We start from the raw sequence: 19547 nt of genomic DNA on the forward strand, positions 1-19547 counted from the left end.
TTACCTCTTCATCTGAGAGCTCCGGGCTCCACTGTGGCTCCAGGCTTGTGGCAGATAGATGTAAGAAGTCCTTTATGCACAGAACAAAGGATTTAAAGAGCTTAAAACGAGTAGCTACAGGCTACGGTGTATTCAGAAATGCTCCCAGGTTTCCAAGTGCCCTCTCACCCACAACAGCACTCTCACAGGCCTCTACTGCGCCCACCACATACACAGTTAAGGCTCTGGTTACAGCTCTGAACGCCCACGTAAAAAAAAAAAAACTAAGTGAAGTCAACTTCAAGGCTATGCCAGCAAGGGACAAAGCGGAAATGGCTGGGTAAAAGGGTTTGAAAATGCCCCAGAACTAAAAGATTCCAGGATTCATCCCTTTCTAAAAGCAAGGACACTGGGAATGCAGAAATGACATAAACCCGACACACTCTGACCTCTGTTTTTGCAGGCTCCAGTTAAAGAGAACAAGAACAGAGAATCTGTTTCCTATCTCTCACATGGGCTAGAAGACTACCTTCTACAATCGTACTCTGGAAAGCAAATTTAATTGCTCTATAAAATGAACATAGGACATATTAGGAGCTTTCCTTGTGCACAGAGAAATGCTCATCGCAGCATTATCATCACCATCCTTTGTCTTGGGCTTTCTCTAAGAGGTGAAATATTTACTTGGAGAGAACCATGTCGGAGGGCAGAAGTGTGAGGGTCATTCTTCTTCTTGGTTCCAGAAGCACCTCAAGAAGAAGTCAGAGTCCAGAAGAGGGAAGGAGACCTTACCGTTTTGTCTGGGGACAAGTCTGATGGCCACATGTCCGGTTATTGTCAGGTTGTGGTTTATTCTTGCACATATAGTCCGGATAAATTTCATTGTCTATGGTACAAAACACCAAGCGGGATTGGAAACCTGAAGGAGAAGCAAGAGAGTATCCTGATCAATGGAAGCTACCCAGGACTAGGTTTGCGATTCACTGATGTTGGCAAAACAAGTTTCTATAATCAGGTGCAGTTCTTGGTCTGCCAATAGTGACAGTATGAATGATGTCTCCCCACAGTATAGGAGTCCACTGGAAGGGCAAGAGAGACATAATAGCTCTGTGTAGCTAAGGGGCATTTTGCTGTTATTTGATGGATTGAGACTCGCAAGGGAAGCACCATATCCATATATTGCTTATCAAGGAACCCAGCATGGTGTATGCGGTATACAGCAGCAAAGCTGGGGGCCTCCTGTTAGACTCAGAAGGTCAGTCTTGTGAAGAGTGGATACAGGTGAAAAACTTGCAACTCTTCATGCTTCCTACAGGATAAGAGCGCCCAGCAAAGACAGTATCAGCTCCTACAGCCACCGTATGGCAAAAGCTATCAAAATGGCCACCAGCACAAAAGACCAGAACAGGCTGATAGGAACTGTATATACTAGTCAGCTGGTGAGTTGTTGTTTTTTTTTTTTTTTTATTTTATTTTGTTTTGATTTTTAGCTTAAAATCCATAACTTTGCCCATGGAAGAATCTGTTAACTTAACACAACGTTATACTCCAGGACTCCCCCTGAAGAGAGGGATTCTTCCAGGCTACAGTAGAGTGGAATGATGTGATTGAGTCACGTAGGCCAAGTCAGTTTGGAGAGGAACTCTCAAGTGGTTGAAAAGGCCTGAAAAGGACATGAAGAACTGAAGCAAAACAAAAGAGAACAAAGGCTATTTATGAAGATCCTTAACAGATGCTAGTACCAAGTCTGAGGACTAGGGCATGGAAAATAAGACAGGACAAGGGACACAGTCCTGTTGTGATTCCACATGCGACCCTCCCTTGACAAAACCTTAGCTGCCCCCTGCAGATACCTGGAGACACAGGAGACTGCTGGGAAGCAGCTGCAGAGGGCAGCACACAGTCACAGTGCCTTGAGGGTGCGGATATAAACCCCACACCAGCCGCCAGAGACCAGGTCCTGTCCCCTTACCTCCTCCGCACTCGGAGCTGCACTCACTCCAGGAACCATAGCTCCAGCTGTAACCTGGGGCCTGTCCTTGCACGGGCAGGTAGTACTCGTACTGTACCCCTGGATTTGGCTCCTGGCTGATGAGCTGTGAGAGAATGAGATAACGTCAGGGAAATAACAGCAGCAGCACTTTTCCCATTCGCAGCATTTCCCCACCATGCCCGAGGGTTCGAGCTGACCTGCCTCCCTCCCATTCAGGGAGCACTTATCCTCTATGCTGCATTTTCTCCTTGCCTGCTATGATGCTCTAGAGAGCATTATTTTTCACAGAAGGGTGCATTCATTCCTCTCAGAGACAGAAGGTCCAGCTGCCCCTATAACAATAAGTACCCTTGCCTGGCCAGCAGCACGCTGTAACAAGCAGTGCCCTAGAGTCCGTCCCTGCCCCAACACCATTCAGTGCTGACTCCCCCCTCCCTTAAAGTCAGAGCTCAAGGGAATAGGCAGGAAGCCAACATCAAGCCTTGACCTGCTCCTTTCTGGGAAACAAAACCAGACCCCCCTAAGGACCCATCACTTCTCCAGTCTTCCCCATGTGGTCCCTACCAATGCACTCCCACTGCCCCACTGCACAAAGCAAGGGCTGATATGCAAAGCGAGAGCGCAAGACCATCAGCAAGGGGCAGCCACAGCCACTTACCTCAATGACGAGGGGTTCCGTGGTGGGACCCCGGGCGTGGAGGAGCTCTGGGGCCAGATCACCCTCCGAGCCACGGTCATAGTGCATAACTGTGCTAGCTATGTGCAGTGCTCGGCTGAAGTCAATGGTCCAGTGCCCGTTCAGATAATACTCCCCTCGCACGTTCTTGACAGCTGGACAAACCCATGTGCCAGATAAGAAAAAGCAGTAAATTTACACACCTATAACCTGACACCTGGTTCCACATACCACAGGACAGAGCCTGATCTAGACTTTCTGGGTATTGGCAATCCACAGAGCTCTCAGCTCTGTCATTTGAACCCCTGCTCCTTTACATCAGTATTGCAACCTTTAAGTGTGGCAACAATCTAACATGGCAGCATCTACCAACATGGCAAAAATCCACACATCAAAAGGGGACCATAAGAACTCAACAGGGATGTTCCTGTTTCTACTCAACACCGCATTGCAGGTGTAGCAAAAAAAATGGGACCATCATCCTCCAATACTGCCTGCCCTGTAATGCTCTCTTGCCAGAAGCTGCTCCACGTTCAGACAGTGGTCCTTGCCAGCTTTACTGCAGATCAAGCATTTTTTTTTGCTGCACAACCAGATGCCTCCAGTATATTCCAGCCCTGCCTCTGCATTCCCCACCATTAGTCACTGAGGCACAGCCTATGTCCTGCTTGCCATTAAGATGTGAGCTTCACACCTCACTGCCTTTACACGACTATCCTGTTCACCAGACATTCTGTTCAGAAGACAAAGACTTTGGTGCTGCATCCACTTTTCTACAAAGGAAAATATCACCAGACTGATCTGTCCAAAGCACTGGGCAATGGAAGAGTCAGAAAGCAGAAGAGTATTTGCTTTCTCCACTGGAATTGCCTCAGCCCTGCCCAGAAAACTAGGAAAACTAGATGAGGACTTTTCCTCCTCCTTTTTGCCCTCTGCAGCATGACCTGAGTTTGAGGTTGTACAGACAAATACCCAAAAGGTATCTACGGGGAAAAGCAACCCATCCCAAATTTTGGGGTGGCAGGAGGAGTTAGGATTTACATTCACTAAGCAACCAGCAGAACTCATAGCCAAATTTTGCTATATCAGCTAGACTCTGTGTACGTGCCAGGCAGGAAGTCTGAACATGGTTGAGTCTTTTTATTCCCCACCCAACAGCAAGATCACCGCAGAAAAGAAAATGAGGTAACACTGAAGCCCAGGCTTGAGCATTACTAACACTTCAAGGATACTCAATATTCAGACTCTGATTTTCAGAGTTTTTCCCTCTGCCATATCAAGCCCTCAAGGTAAACATCCCAAAGCCTGGTGTATCTGAAAACCAAATTTCAATGCAATTCTGGAATCTAAATGGACTGAAACACAGGTTCTGACATCAGTCTTACCCAGAAAATTCCTGCTGGGCATAACTTCCTTAATTCGGATGCTGGTGGCTCCCACGGGGATGATGAAGATTTGATTGTAACCTGAAGAAAAAAAAAAAAAGGATTATTCAATATCTGTCTGTGGATGCCACACAGCCATTCTTCTTTGCCAAAGATGCTCATGGTTTCATTGGTCTCTGAACAACTGGATAAGCTTTATGATAGTGGCTTGAAGCATTTCAGCTGTCACTTTATCTCCATTCTGAATAGCTTCACCCCAAACTATCCAACAGGTCAGTCCAGGTCTAAAAAGTTCAAGCTACACCTCAGAAAAGTAAGCACAAGGGTCAGTGCAAAGTCCATTTTTTAGACTTTAAAATCTTTGGGATTTCAGCAAGCATCGTATTGGAGCTCAACACGGAGAGATTTGACCACAGTACAGTTGTTATCTTGAAATTACTCAAACTTGGCCAAATGCAGAAGATGCAGTCCCATTTCTAGCCTTGCACCAAACCTGGTGGGGCTATCAAGACACTGGACAGAGAGACAGTCTTACGAAGGAGGTATATAGCTATATTCATATGGTACATTTATAGGACTTGCTGGAGACAGAGCAGGGAAATACACCAACAGCGTGGCAAGTACTTCAGTCTGCACTGAGACTAAGGAAGTGATTCCCAGGATAAGGCCATCAATACATTTTCTGATGCCAAAGCAGCTAAAGAGCCACATGCCATTTACAGACATTTCAAATGAACATCCAAGCCTACCTACAACAACCATGTGAGAAGATGTCTCCACCAACTCTTGTGGCAGCTTGACTTTAGGTTTAACTCTTCCCTTCTCACCTGTCCAGACTACCTAGATCATATGTACCTTTGGGGAGGCTTGGCACATCAAAAGCGCCCTTCACACCATAGCAGGTGCTGCCATCTCCTCCACACTGCAGGCACTTGTCCTCCTTCTTGGCGGAGTCCAGCATGTTATCACAGCCAACGGCCTGTCAGAGCACAGGGGCATTGATATGAATAAACCTTAATGACAGAGGAAAGAAACTAAAAATGGCCAAATGCCATTTAGCCTGATCTAATGAGAAAGCCTGAATCTAGGGAATCTGGGAAGTCAGGAGAAGGCAGGGAAGGAGTTGTCAGAGAAAGGACAGAGTTGGCATCTTCTAGTTCACATTCAGAGACAGATAGATAAATGCTGTCCACACGTTCCTCAGCACCTCAGAAATGGAATGATTCTGCTTTTCTGGTGTTATTTTGAGGGGCCAAGTAGAACAAAGGGAAGCAACAGGAAGACTGACAGTCCCAATGGTAAAGGCAGTAAGCAACAAGATGACTCACCTGACAAACTCCCTCCACACAGATGTCCCGCTTGCCAGGTTCACAGGTAGTCCCATCTATCACTGCTTCTTTGTGCCTGTAGTAGAAGTTTTCTCCCTTGGGAATACAGTTTAACTCACACTTATTGGGGGCTGGCAGGAGAGAAAAAAAATAATGTTGTATACTATGACTAATAGCTTGCTAATACATCAGGAGCCTGGTTTTAGATCACAGGAGCAGAAACAGAGAGGTAGACTGATATTAAGTGGCAGATATTGAACAAATTCCTGGGTCACAAACTGCTGGGGGCTGGAAAAATACCCTGGTAAAGCCTCACTGTATGCAACCATTTCCTCGGGCACCTTGGCTGGCCGGTGGTGGAGGGGGGATGTTGGGCCAGGCAGACATTTGGTTATGCCTTAGCAGGACTATTCTTACGCTCCCTTGGAGAACAAGGCTTTCTAGAATGAGAACACGTGCTGGTACAGAACACAAGAGAGCTGCTACCTCAACATTCAGCAAACAGAACTTTAAATCCGTCTTGAAATCCCTCATAATTTGTTAAACCATTGTGAATGATAACATATCAAAGCTCAGAACAAGGACCTCTGGGTCCTGCATCTGCCTTCTGAACTAGTTCTTCAAGACAGCATGAGCCAATTGCAAGAGATGTCATATTTTCTGAAGCACTCAGTAATCATATGCAGGTTTCCCATGTGCAGTGCTAGTATTATTTCACCTATATTGAAAAACACAGCAGAGTTTTTGCTTCTCTAATACTCTAGGACTTAGTTGCAACCATTTCCAGCTCCCTCGAGTAGTGTTTCTGAGAGGATGGCTGTTAAAAGGGGCAGCTACATACTGCTGCAAAGAGAGATGTCTCTTGGCCCATGCATCTAATGTCTTTATGAGAGCAATGCTTTGCTGCTGGCAAAAAAAACTTTTTCCATGCCAGTGCCCCACCTACTTCTCCAGCTAAGGAAGCCCCTGCTAGGATGCTACAGTCAAAAATGTTATAGTCACTTCAGAACATACTGTTGATAGTCAGGGAGGAAGAGTAACCCTACATGTTTTGTCATTACCTCCATAATATGGAAGCCACTTGTATTTCTTTCCTTGGAATTCTGTCCCATCGAACTCTGAACATTGCTCTGCCCGGAAATCGTAGGAGCCTTCTGGGCAGCTCTGTTTGGAGGAGAAAATGTTTGCACTGGGCCATTATGAAAAGGAGAACAATTAAGTGTACAACAAAAAAAATTTTTATTTGTTATTGCTGCCATATAAAATCAGGGGCATAAATTAAATATGCTTTTGAAGGGGTACTCTTGGTGAACAGCATTCACCAGTGACGCCAGAGAAAGAGAAACTAATAATGACACATTACTTCTGAACAAAAATTATGTTTGCATGGGGAAAAGAAGCAACAGGCAACCAAACCCAAAAACCAGAGCACAGACAACTGTACCTGAACATTGCATGACCGGTAGCTTCGTGTCGGTCCAACACAACTGGAAGCACCTTCTGTCCTGAAAGACAGAAAAACTACATGAAGTTCTCTGAAGAATACACACACAAAAAATCATCTCGTGGTAGACATTACAAGTCACCTTCACATCGAGAATATCACCCTCACACAGTTTCCTGAAGCTGCAAAATAACTAAAATGCACTCCTTTTCTACAAGAGGAAGCTGGCATCTTCTAGTGTTGTTTTCTGCTGTGGTTTGCGTTCTGGCATGAATGAGACACACACCATGAATGACTGCAGTATAGCTCTTTAGGGTCATGTTTTCACTAAATAATGTCCTTTGTCCACCAATACACAGCTGAGATGCCCTTACCAGAACCAGAAACATGCTATGAGCAAGAGGGTAGCGGCCTACCCACAATAGGTACGCACATCACATCATGTCACGCTGTTTATGTGCACACCAGGCCCATTAGTAGGAAGAGTTAAACATGCCTACAGAAAATGTGCAACACCCCATTCCAGTCAAATGGCTCCATCTGAGAATTATGGAGAGTAACAGTTATGGAAAAAATTGATCTGAAAAGCCAACAAATCTCTAATATCTCAGCATTCCTAAAATGGAGAGATAGGCCCACAGGGATTCTGGCAGGTGTCTACCATAACACACAGGTGTATACCATAATGGGCAGCGTTCAGAAGAGACCTTTATTCTGGGTGGGAAGAAGCAGTGCTCTGTAACTCTGGATTCTTCTATTAAAAAAAAACAACCCACACTCTTGTTTCTCTAAACATAAAGAGGCTGGGTTTTTTTCAGGATATTATTGGGAGACTGGCTTTTTTTTTCCCCTTTTCTTTGTTTTTATCCACAACAGGATCTCTCAGGTCCATCTTTCCCAACAGGTGCAATCCCAGCCATTGTCCTCACTGCATCTAACCCAGCTGCAAATGAGATGGCACAGAGTTAACACCACTTGAGCCAACTCCACTCTGCTGTTTCTTCTGGGGCAATTTATCTTCCTGGGAATTCTAAGCCTCAGAAAATCTTGGTACAGTCATTGGCTCTCAGGAGAGAAACCTACTGCTCTGGACTCTCCTCCCTCTCCCCCTGGCCTGCCGCACTAGACCTGGTTGAACCGCTGCTGCCAATACCAATCAGCCCTCAATCTCACAGGGAAACCACTGTGCTCTAGCAAAGGAGCCAAAGCAAGGATGTGTTGAAGACAGCACTGTTCAAAACAGCAGTGACAAGACTGAAGCCGAGGATCATCTCAAAGCGAACTCAGGTGACTTATTCCCCTGGAATCAAACACTAGGTCATTTTTGTTCTGGGTGTATATTGGAACAGAAGTGCAGGAGCTCAGCAACAGAAAAACACATTTAAAGAAAGAAAAAAACCCAGAGGTTAGCCCTCACCTTTGGGAATAGCAACGCCGCTGCCGAAAGCTGACTCCACCGCCACAGCTCCGACTGCACTTGCCCCATTCACCCCAGTTCCCCCACACATCAATCTGCCGTTTCATCCGGAGGCCCTGCAAATAAAAAACCACACAGACATATCAAATGGACATGGCAACACAGGAGAAAAACCCAAACAAACAAACAAAAAACCCCCAATGAAAACGAAGCAGAGCTCCTATGTGTTCTCTTGCAAAAGAGACTGTCTTGCTAGGCTGTATTCCTAGTATGAAAAGTGGCAGAGAATAATATATCAGAAACATCAAGCCTCTAATATCTAGGAGTATTAGCTTCCTGAAGCCATACAGCACATCCAGCTTTATAATCTCCCTTAAACTGTGACTGTCTATTCAGAGAATCTCAGCACTTTTGAATAACCATCTGAAGGAGGATAACATCTCCCTCTCAGCTAGGCAACAAAGGCAAATCATTACTTCAGGGACTACAAACCTGTCAATCCACACCAGCTCGATGGAGCCACTTAATCCCAAATCCTTGGCTCCGTGCCAGATACTTAAGAGAAATAAAGGAAACAGTAAGAAAACCCCTGGAACACACCTTTTACTGCAACAAAATTCCATATGTGGACCATTTTTTCCCCTACCCAACTGCATCTGATGATGAGGTCAAGGTCTGGGCCATCATTAACTACACCCTTAATTAATTTTATGTTTAGAAAGCCTGAATGGATACTAACATTAAGAGAAATAAGCATGATAATATAGACGAGAAGATACAAGTGCAATGGAACAAACCAAAAAACATTGTCTTAGAAGCGCATGAAATATCATATTTTCAGGAAAAAAAAGGCCTACTGCTGCTGATGGGATCCACATACAGCAAGACATGGGGGTTTAGCAGGAAGAATAGTGATATCCTGAAAAAGGGAACAATTGCAAGATGCAACAGGATCCATTCCATTTGGGAAAAGAAGGTGAATGCAGGGTTACACAGGGAGTGACGCTGTAAAAGCAGGGTTTGCTGTGCAGCTGCACCTGTAGGGCAGTTTATGTATATATCACTGATATATATTCTATATTCTCAGCTGAGAAGGTAACATATACCATCTGGGTGCTTAGGCATTTGGGGTAGTGAAGAGCGGGCAGACAGAGAAACAAAAGGTAAAAAGTTATTGAGGTGTAGTCTAATTCCTTTCCACACCCACAGTATCCCACCAAATCTACATAACCCAAATCCATCCTCTAGTTTCCCACAACCCCTTCTGACTCAATCACAGCCCCTCACATTCCCATCCTCTATGTTTCCCTGCTTCTGCTCTGTCTCCATTCTTTCCTGTTGTCCCTCATGTAAGCTACTCTCTGACGATCACCCAACTAGTAAATACCATCTTAAGGGTTTTCTCCTGGAGCGGAGGAACATCTTAGAAATGGAGAATTTCACTATAGCAGGGATATTAACCCTACTCAGCTCACGCTTTCCACAGCCTACAGAGAAAGCACAAACTCCTCACTTTAAGAACATAATTTTCGCTTAAGTGAAATTTTTTTACATAATACCTCTAGGTCTGTGCTAGAAATAGGAGCTAGCCTAATAAATTATGCAGTGAATCCAAGTCAGATAAGACGCATGGGTTAATCCTCCCTTGTCATTTAAACAGTTTTTGTAATTTTCTACACATACTCCCTGCCTGACCATATGTCCTTGAGCTACAGTCTTGTTTTTCTCTTTCTCTTACCCCCATTAAAGGAATAATTCCCTGCTGCTGGCAGAACAACACAGTCAATCATCCTACCATATTTATGCATTTGCTACCAAATTACCCACAACTATCTAGCTGCAAAATGGCACTACCCAGGTTACAGGCACTTCTACATACCTTCTCTCTGCCAAGTCAACATCTCCCTGAGCCCTTGACAAACCCTTCTCCCATTCCAGATATTGAGCTCAGTGTTTGTCCTCTGGATTCTCATTTGCCTTTCCAGGAGTAATCCTATCAAGAGTTTCAGCTTTCAGCAAGGCATCTTATTTTCCCAAGTTTTTCTTTCAGGCACCTAATTCCTCCCCATGTAATCCCACCTCCCTTACTCTCAAAAGAATGAAACATGCTACCAGGCTGTTTCCCTGCAGTTTTATTCCTTTCCATCAACTGACTGATTTAGGAGCAGTATTAGCTCACCCTGGAAACAAGGGACCCTTCAGTCAGCATAAGGCAGAAGAAAACATGTAGATAAAAATCCAAAGGAAGAGCATTTGAAAGTCAGATTACTGAAAGGCAATTAGGATAGAAAGCCCTTCCCTGACATACACACCAACCTGATAAATATTCCAATATCCCTCCTAGAGAAGTAGCATTCTTTATTCCCTCTATAGAGAGTAAAATCTGCAGGGACTCTGTTGTAAGGCTTATGCATCCACAGAGTGCAGGAACAATCATTTTCTCAGTATCACTCCATTTATGTACACCTCAAAAGGAGCACCAGCCAGAAGAATCCTCCCAAAGCTGTATCGTGTCAGAGAAACATTTTAATAGGGGCCAAACTCCCACATTCAGAAATCTGTGCACAGCCCTCATTACTTCAGTAACTGCATTCATGTGTACACTGGCACATATAAAGCTGCATGTTTATAATAAATAAGAAATTTATTATTATATAATGTGATAAATAAGATGGGTTTAGATGCTGTCAGCTAATTTCTGTTCCAAAATCCTCTTTCTGCTTTCTTCAGACTCTGGACTGCTTTCATCTGTTGTCAGCCAGGATGACTAAATCCCAGGCCTTCCTAGACCCCCAAACTAAAAATCTACAGACTTCATCACTGTTACCAATGCATTTGGTTCCATTTCTCCCTCGCTTCAGCCTAACACGCATACAAGAACACTATTCCTTTATCTGCATTAAGTATATATTTTAATGTTTCAGGAAAAGTGAAAGCGTGCAACCATCTTACTGGACTTCTAAAAACTCCAGAAAGGACAGTTAGGTAATGCCCAACTGTTCTGTCGAGTTTTATTGCCTGTTAAGACAACAGGAATGTATACCTTCTGGGGATATTGATGATGCATGTGACCCCGGCACCACGTGCTCTCAGTGCTCATTGATAAACAGGCTGCTGCGATACAAAAGTTTAGAAGGCCAGTGATTTCATTTTTAGGAGCAGCTCATTGCTTTCCTCAGTTCCTAGATAGACGCGTGGCTGACACAGTTGCAGCCTCTGCTGTTATTGGGCCAACTCCATCTGATACAACCAGCAAGTAAAAAAGCTATGCCTCTGAGTCACTAGAGCTCCAGACTTTAAAGACAGTTCCAGTACGCAGACACAAACAAAAGAATTCTGGAAAAGGGTCCCAGATAGCATAATATATACCATGTAATATTTATTTTTATGTATAAAACGTGCACTAGGAGAGGAGTTATGAATGGGACTTGACTCAGAAAGACAGAAAATGTTGGCAGTACGTAGGAACACTTTTTAAAAGGGGTTCTTGAAAGACTTCTCGGTCAGTCTGATGAGATGGAGAGGAAACTATGCATGGGAAGAGGACTGTGCTTCCCAGGCAGATGCATTGCAGGCATGCAGTGATCCACAAAGTTCATATAACCAAATGTGCGCTGGCAATACAGCATGAATAATTTCCTAGTGCCTTGTTGCAACTCAATTGCAACTCAAATACTGGCAAGCTATCAAAGCAAACAGCAATTTACTACGCAGTCCAAAGTGAACAGTGAAGGTCTGCAGTCACAGGCCCAAACAACCTAAATCCCCACCAAGTTCTTTCCCCTAGCGTTTCCCTTACTCCTTGAGGCACCTTTGAGGGTCTAGAGATAGCCAACCTGAATGATTCTGTCATTCTTTGTGCTGCCTTTCCAGACCGACAAGCAGCAACAAAACATCATGTTACACCACTCCAACAGTCGCTCCTCAAAGCACATGCTTGCCGATATCCATGCTATGCCTGAGAGGTTTTGGACAATGCTAGTGCTTGCTTTTAGCTCAGCAGGTCACATAGCTTTGGTCCATTGAGCTACAACTGAAGCATCTTTTTGGACACTGGAAATTTTTTACTGTGATTTCTCAAGCTGCGTCACATAGTTACTACAATTCATTCAGATACGATACAAATCTCGGTGCCAACACTGAGGACACGGTGGGAAATCCTTGACATTGGAAGTTGTCCACAAATCCCCGTACAATTGTTACCCACTGAAAATAGATATTGCTGTCAATGATGAGTAATGTGGGGATGACTCCCCAGGTGTCACTTATTTTATGCAGCATTTATGTGACTTAAAACTACAGTAAAATTCAAACTCACTCTTTACCCTTTCTTTGTATTTCTCAAGTAACACTGCATCCTTTTATTTGATAAATATCTGCTTTCTGGGGTTTACAGTTTCTGAAATAAGGTTAACATTTATTTTGACACCCCCCTGAACCATAGCCCCATTGATGAAACATGTATGAAAGAAGGGTGAAAACCAAACACTTTACAAAAGAAAGTTATCACAACAGTCATTTATTCCATAATGGTTTCATTGCCAAAGTCCCGGCAAGTAGGAAATCCCCAGTCAAAAAAAAAGCTTTGCTAACCTTGAATTATAATTGCTTGGAGAAAAGTTAATTGCTTACAGAAAAGTTAATAAGGGAGGGACAAAGGAGGAAAAAAAAAAAAAAAAAAAAGAAAACTGTCAAGGTGCCCCGAGGGCCGGCCACTCCCTGCGGGCTGGGGGCCAGTAGCAGGGGGTCCTCCCGGGGCAGCAGGGGAAGCCAGGGAGCGGGGAGGCTGGTGGACAGCCCCAGCCCTGGGAATTGGGCACCCCTGGCCAAAGCCAGGTCAGGACATGGGACCGCAGGTGGGCCTGGCTCATGAGGACCCATGGCTGGGCAGGGCAGGGCTGTGGGGAGCTGGAGACCAGCCCTGCTGCAGCACGACTGGGGCAGGGGCTGACAGCCCCGAGGAGCTGCAACGGGGTCCTGGGCTGTGGGCAGGGCAAGGCCAGTCAGGGCCAGTAAAGCCTAGTAGTGCTGTCAGGGCCCTGACAAAAACAATCCACATAGAGCATATTCTTCACTCATGCTTTCAGGACGTGAACCATTTCCTTCTCCTTTCTATACCCAGAAGACCTACCCAGTACTACAATGATGATCGCATCTAATGTTGCCATATGGATAAGCCCTGCAAGACACGGGGCATTCACCGCTCACACTTAATTGAAAGGGAGCTGAAAACATTCAGTATATCTCACAGATTTATAAAGCAGATAGATGCTACTATTCCAATAGATGCATTTTCAAGATAAACCCATCTGCAACTGGCTATGCTATTAGCTGAAAATGCAACAAAAAATAAGCGAATTAATCAGAGCCATATCAGCAAAGCATTTTTAATAATTCTGTCTTAACCCTTGATCTTGGCTCAGACACAGCAGGCTTGCAAAGAGCTTTGAAGGTGAAGAATGCCAAGTACCATTTTTATGAATAATGAATAAGCAATCAAAGAATTGCATTTGAGCAAGACTAGAAAAACAAGAATGAAAGTGAACAAGATGGTGACAGCAGGAAGTGAAATACAAAATGGTAGAGAAGAAGAGAGTATCTTATTAAGACAAACTGCTTCACAAAGAGGAGGAAAAAACCCCAAGGCTTCATTAGTTTTAATGGGTCGTGGTTTTTACGCTCACTGTGTATATCTCCTTTTATTCCCCTCTGCCACCCTAGCCATGGCTTGTTAGCATATCCCCTCTAACAAATCCACTAAAATCCATCATTTCTCTTACATCTTCAGCTCCCCCAAACGCTTCAGGTTCTCCCTACATCACTTAACCCACTCATTGTTCCCAGCTCTTTTCCATGTTCCCTGTCTCCACCTCCCCCACAGCACTCCCCGCTCTTCTACCTCTTTATGGGCTGTCCCACCATATAGCTGGTCCCTTCCCCATCCCCTGCTCTCCTGTCGGCTGAGCAGGATGCAGCGCATGCCTCACCCACCGCACAACCAGGTACGTGCTGCCCCACGGGACCGTGCTGGCTCGCTGGCTAGCGGGCAGAGCAGATAAGTTACTTTTCAGAAACAGAAAGCCTTCCAGAAACCCTGGGTGGCCTGGAGTTGACGAGGGTATAAAAAAGAGCTCTCTAAAAAGATACAGCCATTGCAGAGAAGTCAAATTAATACTTGGAATCCTTGTGGAAGAAACTGGGGACATTCAGCAAACTCCACAAAGAGGGGGATTGTGAGAAAATCTCATGACCCCAAACTTATTTGGAAAAGTGGACAAAACACACAGTATGAAGTTGTTTACCCAAGGGACCCAATAGGAACTCAAGGTTGAAATGGATAAACTGTTATGTACTAGCAGACAACCCTCTCAGCTAAAACTAATTTGGCATCTGATTATTGGAAAGTGGAAAATCTGACACCAGTTTACAAAAGGATCCCAGGGGAACCCAAGGAACTGTACACCCACGTAGTGTAAAACTGACGTCTACTGATATTAATAGAAATGATAACAAAGAACAGGATTAGCAGGCACCTGCATAAATACAGTCTATTTGGGAAAAAGTCAACAAGGCTTTTTTTAAAGGCAACTCCTTCTAAGACTATTGCAGTTCTTTGAGAGATTCGTAAACATGTCAACAAGGGTAACCTGTCGGATACACTCAGATTTCCAAAAAGCTTTCAGCAAAATCCTTCACCTAAAGCTTTGAAAGAAGCTAAGCAGCCAGAAGGAAAGTCTTTGCATGGATGATGAGCAGATGGCCCAAAGAGAAAACCAAAGGTAGGAGCGAAATTTCCATCCACTGCAAGAACTGACATTAGCAGTAGAATTCCATAAGGAATGAACAGCTCAACACATTTATAAGTTACACCAAAACCACAGAAGTAAAAAAGGCAGAAGTTTAGTCAATAGATTAACAGTGTTTAAGCAATAACAATGTTCCTTTCTTTAGAAGAAATAAAAAACAGCATTTGAACCTAGAAATGCAAACCTACAGAAAGCAATACTGTCCAGATAAAATGTATTTGAATATGATTTTCAGGCAAGCCTCACACCAGCCTTCACTGTAAGCACACCTGCAGTACAACCTAGGAGCATATAAAAGTATTGGACATAATCTAACTATCAGCTAATGCTTACAGCTCATAAAAGATTAAATAAAACTCTTCCCCTGATGAGCAGCTTTTCCTTTAAATAGTCCCATCCTATGGCAGATAAGACATTTCCAATCTGGAAAGAAGGAATTCCAGATGCAAAAAAAAATTGCCAACATGAAATCACACTTGTAAAAAAGAAATTGAGGGAGAGAGAAATCTGATTAATGTCATGTTTACTAAACAGAGCAACCCCAAAGCATAAAAAACACACACACAATCATGCCAAATACATACACGCAACAATAATAGAAGAGTTATTCACATGGAAAAACTTGAGAATTTATTTTCTCTAAATCACTAGAAGCACCATTCTATCAGCAGTAGCACTAATGGACAGGGCTCAGGCAGTTTTACTTTTACATCATTTCATTCCTCTCTGAAAACACAGGAGGAATCATGACAAAACCACTTGAAATTGGCATTTTCCTTTACTGCCACTGTTCACAGCCTTCCTAGAAGCAATGACAGGATGGCCTGAAATTGCACTAGACACTTCTGTCTCAGTTCTGCATTAACAGTGAGGGTATAAGATGGAGAGACATCCATACATAAGATGGAGAGACATCTTTGTTTTCTATTTGTATAGCCCCTAAACACAACTCCTCCTGACCATCCAGCTGTAGTTTCTAGTACTACAGTCTTTAAGCACTTAAAGGGGGCCTACAGAAAAGGTGAAGAGGGACTCTTTTTCAGGGAGTGTAGCGATAGGATGAGGGGTAACGGTTTTGAAATGAAAGAGTGTAGATTTAGATTAGATATCATGAAGAAATTTTTCACTTTGAGGGTGGTGAGGCACTGGAACAGGTCGCCCAGAGAAGTTGTGGATGTCCCATCCCTGGAGGTGTTTAAGGCCAGGCAGGATGGGGCTTTGAGCAACCTGGTCTGGTGGGACGTGTCCCTGCCCATGGCAGGGAGTGTGGAACTAGATGATTTTAAGGTCCCTTCCAACTCTAACCATTCTATGATTCCACCACCACAGTGCAAACAATAAAGGAGCTACAAGTAATGGGTGACCTCCTTTTCCAAATCCTTCAAAGCCTGGTGAAAAAGGGACAGACACCACAGGTACTGTATGGTAAGACTCTCTCCATATTCTAGCAGGAAAGAAGGGAAGAAGAATCTAGTGGGTGCCACCAAGGATGGAGCACTGGGCAGGAAATTCTCAGCAGCCAGTGGCTTTGAGAAGCGAGAGTCCCCCTCTTGCTCCTTAATGCTGTCTGCCATGTCTGGCAGATAAACCAGTCAGTCTCAGACTGCGAGCAGAGAGAAGATGTAGGCAACAGCCTCAGCTGCTCTTAAAGTCTCAGCCCTGTCAACATTTCTGCCCTTACACTGCTTGCTGCTTTCCCTAGCCTAACAATCAATAAAGTAAAAATGAGTTCAGCTACTCCACTCCAAAAGTAGAAGAGATGAAAAACAGCAGACATCAATCTACACCCTTTAATCACAAGCAGACACGAATCCCTGTAGACCCATTTTCTCCATCCTTGCGTAAGCCTGCAGTTCACACGTTTATAGCTGTACTCCCATTAGCACTATCAATCTGTGTGTTTGCAAGTTCCTGCTTTCCCGCTTCTGGGACAAAAGGTGTCCAAGAAGCAATTGTTGTTTGCATCGGTGGACAGGACGGATCTCAGAGGTAAGCGGTTCATTCTGGAATAAAACCCACACATACTAGTCTGCGCCTTTTCTGCTGTTTTTAGTTCTTCCGCCACCACCTTCTTCCTGGGGTGTGCATTATTCACTGCATGGCTGGAGGTGGCACAACTTTCTACCTATTGCTGCTAAACTGGCAGCTTATTTGATAGCAAAATCGAAACAATTGCTGCTGTCTTAGCTGCAAGGCTGCTCTGGATCTAATATTTAGCAGAGTTATAGTGTCAGAGCCTCAATTTCTTAGAGAGATGCAGCCATACATACAAGGAAGTGTTTCTCCTTCAGCATGGGGAAACGCACTATGCCACCTGACAATCTCATATCTCTGCCACTGGGAATTACAAAGGCACAGCACAGGGAAGGGACCTTTTCAATGCTATGTGACACAGATTAAAGTTACTTTTCAATAAGCCTGCCATCTCAGATGAAGCCTGAAAGGAGTGGGGAATGGTATAGAACAACAACCAATTCTCCAACTTATTTTCCCATCAAGCAGTATTCCCTGCCTCAGTTTTCAGTCTCACCCTCTCCCTCCCTTCCTTTCTCCCACCACATAAGTTCAAAATTTGCATTTATAGCAGCAGGGCTACCACTCCTCTTCTGCAGCAGTGAAAAAGCAGCTCCTTTTCCAGAGCTGTCCCACCTGTGGGAGTTCAGGCAGCCCCCCTACTCTTGGTGCATAGCCTGATCTAGCACACACTTGAGTTGCCATCACTGCAATCAGTCCTGCCAGCTCCAGCTCTCACAAGCTGACTGTCTCTTGCTATGGTTCAGCCTACCGGCATTAGCATCTGCTAAGGAACAGCCCATATGAAACCAACACCATTTCTCTCTTCCCTCCCAGGAAAAAAAAAAAAAAATAATGGAGAATTACGGCAGCAGAGTGCCTCAGTGCTTCTGGATCTTCCTGCTTCCTCATGGCTTGGACAGATCCAGCATGTCAGGGAAACTGAAATTAAGTGGTGGCCAAGAAAAACCTTCTCCCTTCATTCAGCATGGCTTCAAGAGGAGCTACTGATTGCATGCAAGGGACAGACTCTAATGCTACAGAGAAACGTCAGCCTTCACAGTTGCAGGGTGTTTGAGCCATTTCCCTTCCAAAAAATCACCAGGTTGGAGATAGGCAGGTGAATAGATGAAATGAATATAGTATATTCCGTTTCTGGTTCTTTTAACATACAGCACCATCTTCTATAAGATGTGAGATGGCAAGATCTCATTTAAGCACATTTCCATCTGTAAGATAGGAAATCCATGACGACTAACTCACTCTGCTTGTTTTCTGGCCTCTCATCCCTGATCTTCAAAGAAGGCCTAGAAAGGATTTGCAAATGCTGAATCTGGGAACAGAAATTCATAATCGTACTAGACATTAAAAGTTATGGACTCATTAATTTTAATGGCATATTTATAATTCCTCACTACTCCCAGAAAACACTCCAGGTGATAATTACCTCTTTTTTTCCCCCCCTCTCTGTTCCTTTACACCTAACAAACACATCACATCTTCCTTCACTAACACTTCCACTCTACTCAGCAGGTCACCTTTTACCTCAGATGTCCAACTCATTAATATAATTGAAGATAAACTCAGAGAAACTGTTCTCAAGCTGCATTTACTTCAGAAAGACCCTACTTTTCTCTCAGAAAGGGAGTCCCAGTTCCCAATAACTGTGTTCCTTTTTCTGACAATATCAAATTGGCTTATGATTACCTCCCCCAGTAAAGCTAAACCATAAGGCTTAGACCACTAAGACCAAAGAAAAGAGAAAAACTGGCTAACCAAAGATTCATTCTTTTTACTTCAAGTGACGACTCTCCATAGCTTTGAAGCAGGAGACAATTACTGCTTTGCAGATAACACCCCTAGAGTCAAAGACACTACCAGAATTTTGTTATTTAATTGCCACATTAAACTTTTCATAACACGTACCACAGTAGGCCTGGTGACTTGAACCCATTAGCTCTTTCAGGAACATTTTCTACAAAGTACTTGAGTTACAGATGTTGACAGTCCTTAAGAGGAGTATCTTTCATTTCTCATAACAGTGTTCAGAAGAGCTTTTACTTACTGAAAATGCAGGAGGTGGCATCATTACTAGCATGAGCAGAAGGAACAAGTTCTTCATCTCTGCCTGTGGGAACAGAAAGATCATTGTTCAGAATTGCTTCTTTGTTGCTTGTATGGCAGAAAGCTAAGTTACCCGATAGTAAAAGTAGAGGTGGAACTAAAATCAAGGTGAGAGAAGAAAAACAGTTTTATCACTACACACCCTGGACGGATGAAGGCAACTGCAAAGACTGAAATTACCCCACACAGAAAGCCAGAATGTAATTACTGAGTGCAAATATTTCCCTGAACTTTCCTCTGGTATTATGAGAACACCATCCCCGGGCACAGTGGAAGATGCATGTTGTTGCATGTCTGCCCTCCCACCCCTTTACATATACACATGATAAAATACTTGAAGATTGCAATGACTTCAACCAAGGTAAGAAATTCCACAGGTAAC

At 44.0% G+C, this 19547-nt stretch overlaps 1 protein-coding gene across 1 annotated transcript in view; it reads right to left on the reverse strand.

The window, feature by feature from the left end:
- Positions 1–19163, reverse strand: part of PAPLN (papilin, proteoglycan like sulfated glycoprotein) — a gene marked incomplete at both ends in the record, with an annotated part of 37504 nt that extends 18341 nt beyond the window's left edge. Inside the window, 11 exons of the mRNA XM_082485076.1 lie at positions 5–70; positions 772–898; positions 1952–2075; positions 2631–2803; positions 4034–4114; positions 4889–5012; positions 5362–5492; positions 6423–6525; positions 6806–6866; positions 8223–8338; positions 19107–19163. Of these exons, the coding sequence (XP_082341202.1) occupies positions 5–70; positions 772–898; positions 1952–2075; positions 2631–2803; positions 4034–4114; positions 4889–5012; positions 5362–5492; positions 6423–6525; positions 6806–6866; positions 8223–8338; positions 19107–19163 (1163 nt within the window). The remainder of the gene's footprint in view (positions 1–4; positions 71–771; positions 899–1951; positions 2076–2630; positions 2804–4033; positions 4115–4888; positions 5013–5361; positions 5493–6422; positions 6526–6805; positions 6867–8222; positions 8339–19106) is intronic.
- Between the last annotated feature and the right edge of the window lie 384 nt (positions 19164–19547).

The sequence above is a fragment of the Vanellus vanellus genome (assembly GCF_965231255.1).
Source record: "Vanellus vanellus genome assembly, chromosome: 6".
Lineage (NCBI taxonomy): Eukaryota > Metazoa > Chordata > Aves > Charadriiformes > Charadriidae > Vanellus > Vanellus vanellus.